The 16,601-nt window shown below is 53.1% G+C and overlaps 7 protein-coding genes across 7 annotated transcripts; 3 read left to right on the top strand and 4 right to left on the bottom strand.

Moving 5' to 3' along the window:
• Positions 1 to 845: 845 nt before the first annotated feature.
• Positions 846 to 1,686, bottom strand: SAICODRAFT_16219 (uncharacterized protein; the record flags this gene model as incomplete). The annotated part of the gene is made up of 2 exons (XM_019165629.1): positions 846 to 1,445; positions 1,512 to 1,686. The coding sequence occupies 2 exons, from the start codon at positions 1,684 to 1,686 to the stop codon at positions 940 to 942; spliced, it is 681 nt and encodes a 226-aa protein (XP_019027304.1). The 3' UTR covers positions 846 to 939.
• A 323-nt stretch (positions 1,687 to 2,009) lies between these two features.
• Positions 2,010 to 4,226, bottom strand: SAICODRAFT_16218 (acid phosphatase). The gene is made up of 7 exons (XM_019165628.1): positions 3,747 to 4,226; positions 3,319 to 3,690; positions 3,096 to 3,262; positions 2,993 to 3,041; positions 2,881 to 2,941; positions 2,707 to 2,830; positions 2,010 to 2,649 (listed from the first exon to the last, which is right to left on the bottom strand). Exons 1-7 carry the CDS (start codon positions 4,186 to 4,188, stop codon positions 2,365 to 2,367), a joined length of 1,500 nt encoding a protein of 499 aa, XP_019027303.1. The 5' UTR covers positions 4,189 to 4,226; the 3' UTR covers positions 2,010 to 2,364.
• Positions 4,227 to 4,539: 313 nt separating this feature from the next.
• On the top strand, positions 4,540 to 6,766 carry SAICODRAFT_16217 (uncharacterized protein). The gene is made up of 5 exons (XM_019165627.1): positions 4,540 to 4,614; positions 4,673 to 4,736; positions 4,790 to 4,943; positions 4,996 to 6,161; positions 6,219 to 6,766. Exons 1-5 carry the CDS (start codon positions 4,565 to 4,567, stop codon positions 6,618 to 6,620), a joined length of 1,836 nt encoding a protein of 611 aa, XP_019027302.1. The 5' UTR covers positions 4,540 to 4,564; the 3' UTR covers positions 6,621 to 6,766.
• Positions 6,767 to 7,245: 479 nt separating this feature from the next.
• On the bottom strand, positions 7,246 to 10,044 carry SAICODRAFT_86791 (ApbA-domain-containing protein; the record flags this gene model as incomplete). Its single annotated transcript, XM_019171454.1, has 3 exons — positions 9,625 to 10,044; positions 9,408 to 9,569; positions 7,246 to 9,350 (listed from the first exon to the last, which is right to left on the bottom strand). The coding sequence occupies exons 1-3, from the start codon at positions 9,650 to 9,652 to the stop codon at positions 7,246 to 7,248; spliced, it is 2,295 nt and encodes a 764-aa protein (XP_019027301.1). The 5' UTR covers positions 9,653 to 10,044.
• A 1,027-nt stretch (positions 10,045 to 11,071) lies between these two features.
• SAICODRAFT_68562 (uncharacterized protein) lies at positions 11,072 to 13,504 on the bottom strand (the record flags this gene model as incomplete). Its single annotated transcript, XM_019170403.1, has 4 exons — positions 12,246 to 13,504; positions 11,925 to 12,130; positions 11,609 to 11,868; positions 11,072 to 11,543 (listed from the first exon to the last, which is right to left on the bottom strand). Exons 1-4 carry the CDS (start codon positions 13,471 to 13,473, stop codon positions 11,072 to 11,074), a joined length of 2,166 nt encoding a protein of 721 aa, XP_019027300.1. The 5' UTR covers positions 13,474 to 13,504.
• Positions 13,505 to 13,548: 44 nt separating this feature from the next.
• On the top strand, positions 13,549 to 13,993 carry SAICODRAFT_4379 (uncharacterized protein; the record flags this gene model as incomplete). Its single annotated transcript, XM_019168750.1, has 2 exons — positions 13,549 to 13,592; positions 13,654 to 13,993. The coding sequence occupies 2 exons, from the start codon at positions 13,549 to 13,551 to the stop codon at positions 13,991 to 13,993; spliced, it is 384 nt and encodes a 127-aa protein (XP_019027299.1).
• A 675-nt stretch (positions 13,994 to 14,668) lies between these two features.
• Positions 14,669 to 16,345, top strand: SAICODRAFT_32627 (uncharacterized protein; the record flags this gene model as incomplete). The annotated part of the gene is made up of 1 exon (XM_019168217.1): positions 14,669 to 16,345. One exon carries the CDS (start codon positions 14,669 to 14,671, stop codon positions 16,343 to 16,345), a length of 1,677 nt encoding a protein of 558 aa, XP_019027298.1.
• Between the last annotated feature and the right edge of the window lie 256 nt (positions 16,346 to 16,601).

Genomic DNA, 16,601 nt, shown 5'->3' with positions numbered 1-16,601 from the left:
TCCTGGTTCAGCAAGTTCCTCAGTATCGCACCCGCAAGCCGGACGATTCGCACCACCCTGCCCTCCGACTCGTTGTGCCACGAACTCCATGACATTTTCCGTCGGTGGGAACAGCTTGGTGTTGGTATTTCGCATGTCTCCGTCTCCAAAGATGGCCAAACCCTCCGTGCTCGCGTCGACTCGTCCAATGCGATGGATTTGAAGTCTGTCCGGTTCAAGTGCGACATCGCCAAAGGTGGCCGTGGTACTTGTGTCTTCACCCAGGAGAAGGGTGCTGCCTCTAGTTTCGAGAGGGTGGTGAGGGAGGTTGAGTTGTGTTTGAGGGACATGAATGTGCTGATTGACGTTACTGGACGTTTGACGCCGCAGCCGGGCGGTAGGGAGGGTGCAATGAGCAGACAGAGCAGGCATGGTGTTGCCCTATAAATGGTGGCGTGATTGGAAGTTGAAACACTCTTTTTATCTTTTTGGTTTGTTTTTGGGGAACTTTTGGGAAATGTGGTACGCACTACGAAAGTTGCGTACGTGATCTTTTGACAGTCTGGAGCATCTTACTTTTTGATATGGGTATATCTATCTCTTCTAATGTTACGTTTTGAAACGAATCTTGCAATTAACGTACAACTTGAATGCAATGCAATGCCGTACTAGTACGCTCTGCCGTAGCTGCGTGGCAATCCAATGAAGTGGCATCGGTAAAGAATACGATTGGTCATGAAGGTTTGTAATCATATAATAGAAGGTAAACAAATCTAGAGAACGTGAATGTCCGGCATACCCACGCCTTTATATAAGGCTCCTTCGTGGGAAAACATGCAGTGGACCAAAACAAATGAAAACCAGCGAACGTGATGCAGAACTCCGCCATATCCCCAACCCCATCATAACCCTGGGTCCTGCCCAAAAAGAGAAAGTGACCACATCCCAAGAAATCCCAGCTTAGATAACTCCCAACTTCTCATCAATCCTCCTATACCTCTCCTGCTCTCCCCTAACCTTAATCAGCATCAATACCGCCAACAAACTAACACAATCCAACCCCACAAACCCAAAACTCGTCGTAAACAACCGATTCAACACCAAATCCGCAACCGGCACGAACGTCGTAACACACCCCGGCAACCCACTCGCCGTGCTCACATCCGGACATTCTTGACTCTGCACGAACCCGGGATTTGTCGCGTTCCAGTACCCACAGCACTTGAATTGGTCTTGGAGGGTTGCTTGGATGGTTGGTGAAGAGGAGGTCCAGATGTTTGCGATATCGGCGCGTTCGATGAGGGTGATGAACCAGACGAGGAGGCCGAGGATGAGGGTTGTGACGGCGCAGGCGATGAGGGCGTAGGCGTGGACCATGAGGTAGGTTCGGGAGGAGGGGGTGCGACGGAGGCCAAAGATTGCGGAGAGGGAGGTGGTGATCACGAGGGCGCCGGCGAAAATGGCTCCTGTACACTGGTTTTAGTATAGTGTTTTGAGATGAAGGGTCTGTCCTTCAAGAGCTATCTGCGCACCTTTGAGTGGACAAATTCCAAGGATGAGATTCAGTGATAAATCCCCGGTCGTGGGTGTCGCACATCGTTCACGCCAAACAAATGCTTGGGCTATGAGGATGATTCCCGAAGCGAGGACAAAAAGATTGGTCAGGACGAAGGTCCACATAACTTTACTGTCGAGACTCATGGCCATGGTCGTGAATTCGAATATGACGAACCAGCGTCAATAAACAACGGAAGGAGAGCTGCGAGATGCTCAACGGGTGTGGTGTCTAGTAATAAAAGCGACGAAATGGACCTGCCTTTTCGTCGTGGGAGCGACCTGCGCTGTGAGAAGATGAGAGAGTGGTGTTGTCCCAGCCTTCAAACCCGAGCTGGCTGCGAGAAAAATGGGCTGGTGCACAGCCATGGCGGTGGCAGGAGATTTCAGCAGAGCATAGTAAATTGCAGCGATCGAAGGTTAACCTTCGAGGAATGAGTTCTCGGACCGTTGATGCGTGTTCATGCAAGCCATGAGTTTCGGAAGAAATCCTTGCATCCTCGCCTTTCAGCTGGGCATGCAAAGGGAGCTCTGGTTATCTCTATAGTAATAGTAATTCTGCTTTTTGGGAACGTTTTTCATGAGAGCTGTTGAAAAATCTCATGAAGGCTAGCGCGGTCCCACGAACTGTGGGAATTTGCCGGTGGACTAGCCAGCTGCGTCGCGCAACGACGGCCGATACACGATCAGTCAGGAAACCGCATCGATACGAATCCACTCTGGAGCAAATTTTCGCTCCTTACGGCATACATCAGTCACCTTACTCTATCTTACAGTTCCGCCCCAACAGATTGGTATAATCAGGTATTCCTCGGCTGTGCCGTCCCACTTTTAATCCTGCGTCAAGAACGTAATCTTATCCGGCCTCTCAACCCCACACCTTTCACTAAAAGTCCCAACCTCCTCCGACTTCTTCTCCATAATCTCCACAAACTCATCTAAGGGGCATGAGAACCCAGGTCCCGAAGAACACTGTCCAGTTGTAGATGGGCCAAGGGGGATCAAGGCGTCGTTAACGAGGATGCGGACGAAATAGGAGGGATCGTCCTTCTTGTATTTGGGAGAGGGAGGGTTGGCGTGCGTACATGCGAGTCGTTCAATGACCATGTGTCCGCCCTGTCCTCATCTGTCAGCAATTCACATACCTATTTGCGAAATTTCAGAAAAAGGGACCATTGGAATAATCTCAGCAGAACGAAAGTTCCTGTTATACGGCATCTGGTCCTTTGGCAACGGTGCCGAATCGTTAAACAATCCGAATGCGCTGAGGAAGGTCAGGACGTCGGTATCGTGGGTGCTGTACTCCATGTTAGTCCTCGGGCTGAATGCTCGACAAAGAGTACATACAACTGAAAAAAAAGGCTTCCTGCATCACTGCCCTGCTTCAATAAGTCGGTTGTGGCGAGCGCTGTACCCCTTCATCAGCCGTCGCCCCGCGAAACACTGCATCAACACTCACCCCACGGCACCCCCAAAGCCCCATCTCGATTAACACTCTGTCCATACCCCTTCGCCCAATATCTTAGCTAATCCTTCCTCGTATCAGTTTAGGTCGCACTTACAGAGTGATAGTAGGCCCACACATCACGTGTATATTCATGCAGCAACCATTCTTCCTGCGTAAAGATCTGGCACCAGGGCGAGATACCAAGGATATTTAGGTCGTAACCGCAGAGATCTTGCATGATCACGACGTCTTGGTGGGTGAAGTTGAAGCCGGGGGACATGTCTATGAGGATATGTTAGTCAACTGTGCATAATTGCAGGTGGTGATCACAATATTACCGTTGAGGCGATCAGCGATGGGACCTTCGTAGGTTTTCTCGAAGGCTTGACTTGCTTCTGCGCCGGCGCTGCCGCTCCATTTGGGACATGCTGGAGCGGGTGTGAGACTGTCCGCACCCAACTCTGGGTCCTCGGGGATCACGACCAGGTTAGCCGTGTCCTCGTAATGCAGCCCAAAGAAGCCTTGAATGAAGTACTTGGCGGAATCGATGACGCGGTTATCGTCTGACGCGAACACTTTGTGCTTTGTTGAGGATGTAACGTTATGGAGATGTTGGTAGCGAGCACGAAAGAGGGCACCACGGCGGAAGAGGTCGGCGGAACCGGCATAGGGTCCAGAGAGGGTAAGTTGTTCGACTTGGAGGTCCGGAGCTGTACGACCAGGGTGTCAGCATGCATCGGAATCAATGATGTTTCCCTGGACACACCAAAAATTGGAGTCTCGTAGGTGTTCAGAAACCCAAAATCCCCCTGAGCTTTAACACCCTCCTTCATCGCCTTCTTCACACGGTTGAACAAATCCTCGATACGATGGAAGTCGTTTCCGGTGGGGTATCGTTCACCATGACGACTAACCATATGAACCTGCTCGACCTCACAAAAAGGGGGGACATCATAGCCAATTCCAATCCCCTTCGCCGGGACCCAGGGACCGGGACCAGCGAGGTGACGCATTATCCAGGAGAGGGTAGGCTTGGATTCGTAGCTCAGAGTGTCGATTGTGTCAGAGTAGAGGGAGAAGAGGGAGAGGATCACGAGGAGACTGGGTAACGCGGAAAGCCAGATACGAAGACGACGGCGGGGACGGGTGGACAATTGACGTCCCTGAGCTTGGGGAGCGAGTTTCTCGTGGGTGTATGCTCCCTGCATTTTGTCTCGTCAATGGGAGGACTCGTCGATGGAGGAGTCCTGGATGTATGCTCAGCATCTACCCCGGCGCGGATAATCTTAATTGCGTGCAAGCATCGGGGAGGTGATGACGTAAGGTGCATGCATCCAGCTACCTACAGCTGGGAAGAAGAATGGGATGAAACTTCTGCTCGTCGGTGGAACAGGCATTAATGAGTGGACAGGGCATACGCCGGAGAGCTACCCCCGAAGAAACAAGTGCCATCGCAAATATACCAGGTCTCACGTGGCCGAATCTGGCAGCCCTGCAGCCAACTGCACGGTTAGTGCGGTAACGAAGACTCGAAGTAAACATCGGCACACCCTCGAGCGCTCAACGAGGATCCAAGACTGAATCATGCCGCCAAAAGAACAAATTGTGTGCGGAAATCCGCTGTATCTGGAATGGTATCTCGTGAGGCGGCGATACGTTCGTTCGTGGTGCTGATGTGATGTTCCGATACAGGATTGGCGAATGGATGGAGAATGCGAGAGCACTGAACTCGAAGGGGTATCAGACGATGCGAAAGGTATGCTCTTTGTATTTTCGGCGTATAACTTGACGTCTTATCCTGATCATAAGGCCTATGACTCCATGAAAAACTGTCCAATACCCTTCCAGCATCCATCCCAAGCAATCACGCTGAAAGGCATCGGACCGACGATTTGTGACAGACTGGAGAAGAAGTTACGAGAGCACTGCGCTAAGGAGGGAATACATATGCCCGAGAAGCCTGGTATGTGCACCCTCGAAGCGTGTCGCGATAAGTACTAACAAAACATGTCAAGGCGTCGGCGCCGGAGCCTACCAAGCAGACGGTTCTGGAGAAGAAGACACCGCCCCGAAGAAACGCAAAACAACCCGCCCCTACGTCCCAACCTATCGCTCCGGACCCTACGCCCTCCTCCTCGCCCTCCACACTCAGTCCCTCACCTCGCCTCTCCCACTCCTCAAATCTGAAATCATCCTCCTCGCCCAACCCCACTGCGACTCATCCTTCGAGGCCCCACCCGCAACGAACGGCGGCAGTAAGTTCTATACGGCGTGGAATAGCATGAAGACGTTGGTTGATCGGGGATTGGTTTACCGGAATGGGAGTCCAGGGAGGTACTTGTTGACGGAGGAGGGGGAGGAGGTTGCTGGGAGGATTGCGGGGGTTGCTGAAGAGAGGGAAGGGGGTGGTGCAGGGAAGACGAAGAAGGTGAGGGTGGACAAGGAGGGCCCAATGATCACGTTGCCGGAGGTGTCTGCTCCACCAGCACCCGTCGCTCCAACTGCAGCAACGGCAGTACCGAGACCAGCTGCTAAAGCTTACAGCGATGACGTTGTGATTCTGGATGATGATGATGAAGATATCCCAGTTATCGTTGAAGATCTTACAATTGAGCCAGCGATCTCTGCGGCTCCACCAGCAGCAGCACCAGCGCCGCTATCACCGACAGGGTCCGCGGCCGCTACTTTCCCCTCGTTCATACCTATCATCTTACCACCAGGATCTTTTACAATCCATCTGCTCCTCGACACGCGCGAAGCCAAAACTCAACGCGACCGAGACTACATGGAGCAGAACCTCAATGTTCCCGGCGTAAACCTCATCCTCCGCTCTCTAGAAATCAGCGACGCTCTCTGGATCGCCCGCTGCAAACACACCGGACGCGAAATCGTCCTCGGCTACGGCATCGAACGAAAACGCATGGACGACCTGGTTGGCTCAATCAAAGACGGTCGTTTCCACGAACAAAAGTTCCGGCTGATGAAGAGTGGGTTAAGGCATGTTATGTACGTGGTCGAGGAGAGTCATTTGGATGATGTTAGATCGTATTTGGACGCGATTCAGACGGCGATTTCGAGTACGCAGGTTGTTAATGGGTTTTTTGTGAAGAGGGTGCCAAATTTGGAGGGGACTGTGAGATACTTGGCGAGGATGTCGACGATGCTGGGAAGGATATACGAGGTGTGCCTCACTCAGTCTCCCAAGATGAACAGCACTGACTGATCATGGAACCAATAGGGCAAAGTGCTACATGTCATCCCGGATAATGTCATCGACGCACGTACCTTCGGCGACTTCCGCAAGCACCTCAAAGAAACACAGCCGAACATCGATTACCTCGTGTCATACACCTCCTTCTCCGCCTTAACCTCCAAATCTGCTGCGCTTACCCTCGGCGACGTCTACCTCCGCATGCTCATGACCATCCGTGGTATATCCGCCGAGAAAGCCGTGGAGATCGCGACCAAGTTCCCGACGCCAACAGCGTTGATGGAGGGGTATGAGAAGTGTAAGACGGTGCAGGATCAGAAAAGAATGATTATGGAGAAGTGTTGTGGGTATGGGAGGAAGAAAATTGGAGTAGCGTTGAGTGAGAAGATATGGCAGGTTTGGATGGAGAAGAGGGAACAGCAGCAGTGAGCACTTGGTAAGGGAAGGACAACGGCGTTATTGGGACAAGGTGTTTGCACTTTTTTGGCGGGTTGACAAACATATTACGACGGCAGTTTGATCATTACAGGTACCTAAGCTTAATACAGCATTTTGGGATCAAGTTTCAATATCCCCAACATCAGGTCGTATACGAAGAAGAAACCTACCATTATTTCATTGCGATCGGTAGATGAAAGTCTCGACGCTGGATGGCCGGGCTTCTTCGGACGCTCCATCGCTGTACCAGATTCGTCTTGACTGCAGCCAGTGGGAGGCGACCCAAGAGGGACAGCGCCGTTGCGAGGGACGCCCACGGCCCATTTCAATGACAGACATTAAAAAGACTCAATTCCAATGATGCACGGCCACTAGTCAAATGCTTCCCTTCCTTTCCCTTGCCAGGCATCTTCCCCTCCTTCTGCCACCCTATGTCTTTATCTTTCCCAGATGCATCTTGTAAAATGTCCGTAAAAGTACAATACAAACTCTAAAAACAACAAACAACAAAACGAAAACCTCAGGCGCCTGGTCCCAAATAAATGCAAAGATTTCCTCGTCGTCTGCTTGCACAGTAACTGCTGCAACTGCCCCCTCTTCATCCTTTTTTCAACGCCTAGATCACGTTCTGAGCCTGTTGCTGCTGGTGTTGAGCTCGCTCGAAAGAACTGGTGCTGCTATTTCCACTTGCGTTCTCTCCGATGTCACCATGCTGGCTACCACTTCCACCGCTCGCGCTCGCACTACCCGTGACACTGCGGTACGGATCGTTCATAGGGCTCTTCACAGGCGGGGGACCCCTCGGTGGGTATGGTCCATTACCGTTCGACATGGGTCCCGGGTACGGACCAGGGGGATAAGGCCCATCCCTAACAGACCTCAAGGACACCATACTGGGGTTCATGCTCGGTGGCGGGTACCCCCTGTTGGGAATACCTCCGACTCCCATTTGCCTTGGGTAAGGCCCACCACGACTCATCGATGGACCCTGCATCGACGGATACGGTCCCTCTCTCTCCGCCAAACTCGCTGCAGTCAAAGAGTTCGCCCGACTCGTGTCAACCAAGCTCTTTGTGTCGACACCCGGGTACCTGTTCGACGCGAACGAGTGCATGGGGTGCTCCATGATAGGATCATTCAAACCAGCCAAACCATCATTATGGACATTCGCCGAAGACCTATTTCTCGGGAGCCTGAAACGCCCATTAAACGTCATAGAACGTCCACTGTCCCCAATCGCAGCAGCGGACCTGGCAGGAGGCTTCCCTCTCAACGCCCTCTTCTTCGCCGTGAACGCAATCATATCGATCTCATCCGGGTTAACGCCCGGAGGCAACATCGGCGCACCACCACCAATAGGCGCAAAATCATCACCATCATCGCTATCATCGAAATCCATCGTCGACTTCTTCCTGGAAACCTTACCCGGACGGGCCTTCGGAACACCAACAGGCGGAGGTCCAGCGGGTCCTCGTCCCTGAGGAAGCGCCATCTCCCTCTCCCTCAGAGCGAGCTCACGCTGCCTAAGTGCCAACTCACGCTCACGGATCTGCAAGTCCTGCTCCGGGTTGCGCGGTCTGGGGCGCATGTATGGCCCATCACTGCTATCCTGTCCGACCCGGTCACCATACAACGCGATATTAGCAAACTCCTGAAGATCCTCGACAGAGTTCTGCCTCGAGACTGACTGCGGCGGGGCCGTCCGTGCGCCCCGACCATTCATCATAGCTTGCGGTGGGTACCCATTCGGCGGCGGTCTTCTCGGGGCCATCATAGGCTCAGTATTCGTCCTAGGCGGCATGGGCATACGGTGCTGAGACGCAGAGGGGGGAGCCATAGGCGGTCTAACCGAAACATTCGACTGTCTCCGCGACATCGGCGGAGGCATGACAGGTGATGTTGCCCCAACCGGTGGTGGAGGGAGATGAGCCTGCCTCTGATTCATGATATTGGTGTGCTGAAGGAGCGCATACATCGTCTGTAGACGTCCAGCAGAGAGACCGAGTTCCTTGGCCATGAACAAGGGGTTACCGAGGAAGACCTCGATCTCCATGGGGCGGCGAGCGAGGTAGTCCTGGTACATCATCGAGGGGGTAGCCGTTGGCGCCGAGGTCATCTCAGCCATGACCTGATCCCGGTAGCCCTCAGGGAACGAACATCCGGCGGTGTATGCGATGTTCAACAACTCGTCAATGATATCAGTAATCAACTCCTTAATCGTCTGATTCTCGACGAGCGCCTGAAGGTTCGGCTCCTGCATCAAAACACTGATAGGATGGAACCCGATGGGTCCGATCATCTTCTCGAACTGCTGCTGCAAGATGTTCTTTGACAAATGACAGTCAACCATTCCAGCCTCCAAAGTTAACGCCAAACTCTCCGCCATATCTTTCTGCATTTCCTCCGGGAGGGGACTCTTTCCACCTACAGTACCAATCCAGGCGTCTGGTTTACCGGTCTGTTCGAACTCTGCTGGGCCGGTTTGCGAAAGCGTTGCTCCACTGACGAAGCTGAGAACCAAGTTCCGAGGAAAGCGGTCTTGTAATGAACGCTCGACGCCGATAGTGTTGGTAGTGTTGACAAGAATACAGGTGTGTGCCGGCGTAACAACAGACTCGATAACCGAAGCGAGGTCATACACATCAGGCAAGGCCTTCACACACACGAAAACATAGTCGAAAGGACGCTGCGGGTCTGCCGCATCTTCAACAGCACGTACAACTGTAAGGGAGCAGTCAGTAAACAGCGCATGTGATCACGCGTGAACGAGCGACATACCACTGTAAGGCCTGAAGCGGTCGGTACCAAATGCTTGTGATTTGAAGGTGATGCCAAACGACTGAACTGCTTCGAACGTACTTCTCCATACCAAGGTCGTTTCGCATGCGTTACTTGCTTGTAGTCTCCACGAGTAGAAGGCCGATATGGCGTTGCTGCCAACTGTAGGATCGCGTTAGCAAACAAGCAGAACTCGTAGAGCTTCAGTTCATCCCACCTGACAAAATGCGCAGCTTGTCCGTCATGTCTGTTGTATGCTGATGCGGGGAGGCCGAGGGATGCTTGGCGTGATCGGTTTACTCCGGACAAGTAGTCAACGCTGATAAAGTCGACAAAAGCTGTTCACCGGTGTACAAATATCGTACAAATAAAGTCCGTTTGCGAATCCGATAGTTATCCAAACTGCGTCAGCGTATGCGAGCCGGCGTTAAGGCTGTTCCGAACGTGCCGAAATCAGGGATGCAAGGGTACGAGGCTGAGCTGGGCAGAGACGGGAAGTTGGATGTAACCGACTCCTGAATGAAAACGAACGATAACTTGGCGAGCGTTTCCCGTGACCGATTTATCGAGTATTACGAGCTGGATACGGGTACGTTGTCGCTGGTTGTTTGTTCGACGAAACTTCGGGTGTTCTTGGTTGCAGTTCGAAATGAGGCTTCACAGCTGCAGACTAAACAGGCGCCGCGGACGTGCAAGCACAACACTTGAGAAAATAGTCACAGTCTAAAGCTCGTGTACACCAAAAACGGCAGCGTTACCGCAGTTATCGATCGTGATTATTCTGTTTGAGGTACCTATGGAAGTCTACGTGATACTCGTAAAGGTAGCAGGTGGGGCTCTATGGGACATGTAGCACGAGGGGATAAAGCACCGAGAAAACCGTTACGTTTCTCGCGTTCGGGTTGCCAAGATTTACCTTGCCGACGTTTGAAGCTAACTGCACGCCATGTACGTGCGGTTGTCTGGAGGGCATCCTTGAACGTCACCCCAGGGTCCGGACATATGTAAGCTTCATACGAGTGCCCCGCTTAACATATACGACTTGTTACGCAAGCGAGACGTCTTTAGGAGACATTCGTAGCTTCCAAGGGCTTGGCTTGCTTGAGCCGGTTACGAACACCTATGTCGGAGGAACCGAAATGAGGATCTATTTTTGGAATGCCGATCATCGGACGATCGATCGAACGCGTGGGAGGATTAGAGTCCGTGTACCGTTTGTAAAGTGCAGCAGATGAGGAGCACCGCAGGGACGCATATATCCGTGATATCCTGAAAGGTTTGATGCCTTTTTGACGTTTGACGCTCTCAGATACCTTGGCAGAGTGCACCGCGTCATGACGTGCATTGACGTGCATGTCGCGGACTGACCGCCAACTTCGGGGTTAGCGGGGGTAAACCGAAGGCGTGAATCTGGACTTGAATAAACAGGCACATGGCCAGCACGTCACAGCCTTGCTATACTGGTGACTCCAAAAGCACCATGTCCAAAGTACTATCACAGTTTGCGATATCCTTGGTTTCATCGTTGTCATGAGAAACTTGCCATAACGTAGTCCACCTACACCCGCAATGTCCCACGCTAGGATCCAGCGCTGCACAAACCACAACTACTCGAACAAACTGTATCATCCTCAATTATATCCTACAAATCACCCATAATACTTCTAGTAGGTAGCCTCCTGAGCACCAACCCAAGCAGAAACCAAAGCAGGCACAACCATTCCAATCGATCCAGCAATAAGCCCAGGTTTAACCCATCTCAACACCCACCAAACACCCTCATAACCCTCATCCACGAGCCCAACCTGCTTGACTCCATAAATCCTTCCATCCTCACTCGCTTCGGGGGTAGGCACGACCGTCTCGACACCCTCGGTTCTCAACAAGGCGACTTCAACACGGCGGAGGACGACGGACTGGATGAGCTTGGAGGAGTAGTTGAGGACGAGATGGATGAGGGATTGCCAGATAATGGGCTGCTCGGAGACAGCGTCGGGGAGGAGCTTGGATAAGACCATTTGGAAGAGGATGTTGAATGTCGAGGTAGCAGTAACAAGCGGCAAAAGACGAGGAACACAAGCCAAGATCAATCGAGGGCTAACCTGCGTCCCAACATGCTTGCTCGAAACAATAGATCTGTCCCAATCGTATTAGCAAACCGCGAACATGTGGATCACTTGGTTGGCGCGATTAGGACATACGCAGTTCCCCACAACTCGACAGGAGCCAACACGATATCACTCAATACATCACTCGCGGACGCCGCAACGACCATCTGTGTCGTAGTCGTGCATTGCGGGAAGATGTATGCCCAGGTGGCGTACGCAGCGTAATGCTGAGTAACCTGCTTCAAGAGCCAAGGGATCGCACCACGGTAGAGACCCTTGATCGCGTTCGAATCGATCTTGGAGAGGAAGCGGAGGGTATCCTTGAAGGAGGAAGTAAGGAAGCGCTTACGAGGCTAACTCCGGTTAGTAAGGTAATTGCTTCTGTGGAAAGGATCAGAGGATGACCAACCTGGATCTCGGCCCCGGTCTTCTCGCCTAATGTGACAGCCGTAGGGGTTCCGACAGGACGGTATTCGACCGCGGCAAGGGTGGCTGCGGCATAAGTTATTGGCTCGAATGCGAATTGTGCATACTGCCAGGCATTGAGCCCGACGACGACGGTGTTATTCATTGCGGTCGAGGATTGGGATATCGCTGAACGTTGCGGGTTGTGCGCTGACGGGGTCGTGCAGTAGTCAGGGGGGCCAGCGATTGGGTGTGGGAATTCAAAGAAGTTCTGGGGAGAATTGATCTACCCTAGAAATGATTCACTCATCCTCCTCATCGCTACCCTCCTCCAACTCCGGCACACAAACTCCATTCAAAAACTCCACCAACGGTACCAACTTCCTCAACGCCTCCACCACCTCCTCCAAAAACCCCTCCCCACAAACCTCTTCGTCAGACCACCGCTTACTACTAACCCCAATCCCCTTGAGTTTCAACAACGCGATTTCAGGGTGGTCTTTCGGATAACCCTTCGGTGCAACTTTGAGTCTGTCCTCATTTTGACACAACTCATCCAGCCCGCCAAAAAGTTCCTTAAACCCCTCCTCCTCGATGATGGCTTTCAGTTTCTTGAGCGCACGTCCTTGTTTATCAATCATCCTCCTCAACAACCCAAGCTGCACCGAATCCGGATGCCACTTGCCACCCGCAACAAAGGTCTTCCCACCCGGCTGCACACTCAAATAATACCCAGCCCAAACCCCACCCTTTCTCCCCATCCTCCCAAACCCAGCCGCAAAATACGTCTTATACGGCGTCCGATCATTGCTAAACCTCACATCCCTATAAATCCTATACACCAAATCCCGCACCGGCAATAACGGGACCGTGTCGTCGATCTTGGTTAAGCGGTGTTGGAGGGTGTCGATGAAGGATTCGAAGTCGCGTTTGGAGGCGTGGTAGTGGGATTCGTGGGGTTGGAACCAGGTGCGGTCGTTGTTTTTGGAGAGGAGGGAGAGGAAGGAGAGGGAGTTTGGGTGGAGGGTGTGGGGTTTGTAGGGAGTGTCGCCAGGGGAGGGGGAGGGGATGCGGGGGATGAAGGTGCTGCCTAGGCCGGAGCCGGCCGCTGATGTGGCATCGTCCGCATCGTCGGGTGAGGGTGATGTAGCCTTCTTGGTTTTGCTCTTCATGGTCGGCTTTGGGGTGGCGACTTTGCGCTTCTTCGTAGGTGGGCGCTCATCCTCCTCCTCCTCTTCTTCACCATCCTCGCTCTCCACATCCTCCTCAGACTCGCCGTGCACTTCTTCCTCATGATCACTCTCCTCCTTCCCGCTAAACTCACTCTCACTCTCACTCCCATACTCCTCGCCCACCGAACTCGGTGGCGAACTCGCCACCCGCTCCGATCCGTCCTCAACTGGACTCTCCGTCTTCTTTGCGGATCTACTGGGTGTGCGCTTAGGCCTCGTCGTTGGCATTTCGCGTCGGGGGAGATGTGCGACGGAGGACCGTGCGCTGTAGCGGGTTCGTGCATGAGCGCCTGCACAGCGACGAAATCGCTCTTGGGTCATCTGCCTGCCGCTGTTACGCTCCCCCTTCGATCCAGCTGGGCCCCTCCAGTTGCAAAACAAACAGATACCGCCAAGATGTCCATGAGGTTCCACAGATCAGTCCCAATCCTCTCAATCTTGTATGTCCTCCTACAACTGCTGTATCTCACCGTCCTGATCACTGACTGACATCATCACCAGCTACAAACAATCCGCCCCCACAACAACCCCCCTCCTCGCCCTCCTCCACCGCGCCAACCCCTCCCCCGAAACCAACCCCCGCTTCGAACTCGAAACAAACGAACACCCACCAACCCACTCCCAGCTCTCCACAATCCTTTCCTACCTTGGTCCCAATAATGCGTCCCAAGTGATTGAAGGCGCGAAGAGTGTAAGTGAGGCGATTGCGGAGTTTGAGAGGGATCCGGAGAAGTTTAGGAGGCCGGTGTTGGTTGATTGGGATAAGGGACGGGTGTTGGCTGGGTTGGGGGATGGGGAGGAGGCGTTGAAGAAGGCGCAGGAGTTTGTGAATAAGGTCTGATGAGTCGAGTGGAGAGAGATCGCTTGCGAGCAGTGAGGGAAGTGTACGATATAGCATACCACCAATATTACCATTGATCCAATAATAATGCGCCACAAACTCTCGTAACCAGATCGATATGCAATAAGTCATAAACGCCGAACATTTGCAAAACAAAGTATCTTTCCTTACGCTTCATACTCTCTTACTGTCCGAGGAGAGAGCTCAGATCGATATCAACGGCTCCCCACCCAATCCTTCAATCCCGGACTCATTCCTTACCACCGCCCCTTCACTCTTCGCTTCTCATCCATCACTCCCCGGCGCACTGCCCCTTATCAGTTAAGGGAGCGAACGCGTACCATATGTTGGCGGTAGTGCTGACAGTCAAGGCACTTTCTTTCCGAATCGAACTCGACCTGTGAGGTGCATTGCTTCGGCGACGGCCGCTGGGGTGAGATGAGGTCAGTGCACTGACGAACGAGAGGTGCGATTGAATAAGATGGACAGAAAATAGAAAACGGTGTTAAGAAAACCGTTTGAGAACATTCGTTTACATCGCAATCGCTTGTGCCTACGCAACCAGGCAGGCATCACTGCAGGCTCAGGCACCAGAAAACCTAAACACCACACCAAACGGGATTCCTCGCTCAAGTGCAAGACCGTGCGCGTAACAGGAGGTCCAGTTGATCCGTCATGTTCTCCTTCCAACAACCTCAACACGCTCCACCACCAATGCAATCGGCGCAACAGCCATTCGTGCCACAACTCCCCCAGCTGCCTCAGCAACAGCAGCCTGTATACCCTCAGATGCAGCAAGTACAGACAGGCGAACCATCCGCCTTCATGTTCACCCCTCAAACGCCCTCCAGAGGGCCCATAACGTCCGAATTCGCTTCTCCGGCACCTCAGCCACCCTTGACTGCATTCGATCTACGACCCGCAACCCCCGTACACAGAAGAACAGCGGGTACTGAGCCAACACAATGGGGTTCCTCATTCGCCACGCGCCGTGAACCACGCGAGGACGCATTCGCCTGGGGTGGTCAGGAGCAGCCTCGAAAGCAAGGCTTCGCTCCATCGCATTTGACGCATCTGCCACTGCGGTCCAATATGGCGAATGAGCGCTCAAGTCCAAACCTGGAGAAGAGCGTCAGTTTCGCGCGTGATACACGTTCTGGGTCACCGAGTGCGCTTAGGCGGTCGTCGCATGGTAAGCCGCCCGCGGTTGAGCAGCAACCGATGTGGGGATCTGGGTTCGGTGCGCCGAGGTTGAATGTTTCTGTTAATGGTGGTACCGGTCCTGGAGGGAATGACTACGTTGATTGGGCTACGCGACGACAGATCATGGAGGATGACGCCCCGCCTGTCGAATCCTTCTATGACCTCCGCAAACAGGACGACAAAACCAACAAAACAAAGAGATGGATCCCTGCGACTGCTGGATTGGATGTTACGGCGCCAGTGGAGGACAAAGCTCCTACCCCCGAACCCGAACAAATCGACGAAAAACCCACCGAAGTTATCCTCTTCGGATTCCCACCCAGCCTAACCCACCACATGCTCGAAATCTTCTCCCGCTACGGCACCATTCTCCGCTCCCACGCTTCCAACTCCGGCTCGGCCGGTAGCAAGGGCATGAACGAGATGGGCGCCAACTGGCTTAAGATCACGTATGCTGATCCCATGGCTGCGTCCCGTGCCGTGGCTGCGAATGGAACGTTGGTGGGGGGACAGTACATGGTTGGGTGCGTGTATGCCGATCCGGACGAAGCGAGGAAGACGATTACGAAAGCGATGACCGAGCCCGCGCGGACGCCGACACCGACGAACACGACTACGGACCTTCCGACAAAACTTGGGTTCGGTGCGGGCTCGGTATTCAGTACGGGTGTGTCGAAGAGGGTTGCGTTCGATGATGCGATGGATGTGGATGTGGAACCCGTCAAGCCGGCTACGGAGCAGAGGAAGGAACAATATGGGCTGATGTCGCGTAGTACGACTATGCCCGCCCTTTCCAACGGCGGTGGTATGGCCAGAAGCACAACAATGCCAAACCTCTCCGAACAACCCCTCACCCCCGGCCCTGCCGGCCCCGGCAAACGCATCGAAGTCATCCAAAAAGGCGACGCAATCTTCGCTGACCACAAAGAAGGCACGGTATGGTCTCGTGGTCTTAGCTCGATCTCGTCTTATATCCCTGCCGTGATTCCGGCGGTGATTACGGGAAGTACGAGGCCGATGCACACAATGGAGGAGGTGATGGCGGCGGCGAAGAGGAAGGCGGAGGAGGAGGTTGTTGCGATTAAGGAGGAGAGAGGGTGGATTGGAAAGACGGGGAAGAAGGTTTTGGAGGGGTTGTTTGGGTTTTAAAATCAGGGTGAAGGATTAGATCGAGAGTGTAGTGGAGGAGTGATGAAGATGAAGATGGAACGAAATGGAAGGAAAAGAGAATGGCTGGGAACGAACTTGCATTGACTTGACATTATTAGGCGTGCGTTTCAATAATATGAGATACCTAATCACTTCACATCATCCCTTCTTGGACCTTGAGCTTGTCGTAAGCATCGTCGATCACACCGTTTCCATTGGTGCCAGTACTCGTGCCAGACTTCATCGTCTGGTTGGA

This window comes from Saitoella complicata (genome assembly GCF_001661265.1).
Source record: "Saitoella complicata NRRL Y-17804 unplaced genomic scaffold SAICOscaffold_1, whole genome shotgun sequence".
Classification (NCBI taxonomy): domain Eukaryota; kingdom Fungi; phylum Ascomycota; class Saitoellomycetes; order Saitoellales; family Saitoellaceae; genus Saitoella; species Saitoella complicata.
This window is presented reverse-complemented; position numbering and strand designations above follow the sequence as displayed.

Excerpts from the sequence above, each read along its gene's own strand:
- SAICODRAFT_16218 (XM_019165628.1), bottom strand. The coding sequence starts at position 4,188 with ATGCAGGGAGCATACACCCACGAGAAACTCGCTCCCCAAGCTCAGGGA. Across the intron at positions 3,263-3,318 it reads CATCGCTGATCGCCTCAACG|ACATGTCCCCCGGCTTCAAC; the intron begins GTAATATTGTGA and ends ATATCCTCATAG. Across the intron at positions 2,650-2,706 it reads CTGCTGAGATTATTCCAATG|GGCGGACACATGGTCATTGA; the intron begins GTCCCTTTTTCT and ends AGATGAGGACAG.
- SAICODRAFT_16217 (XM_019165627.1), top strand. The coding sequence starts at position 4,565 with ATGCCGCCAAAAGAACAAATTGTGTGCGGAAATCCGCTGTATCTGGAA. Across the intron at positions 4,615-4,672 it reads AATCCGCTGTATCTGGAATG|GATTGGCGAATGGATGGAGA; the intron begins GTATCTCGTGAG and ends GTTCCGATACAG. Across the intron at positions 4,944-4,995 it reads ACATATGCCCGAGAAGCCTG|GCGTCGGCGCCGGAGCCTAC; the intron begins GTATGTGCACCC and ends AAACATGTCAAG.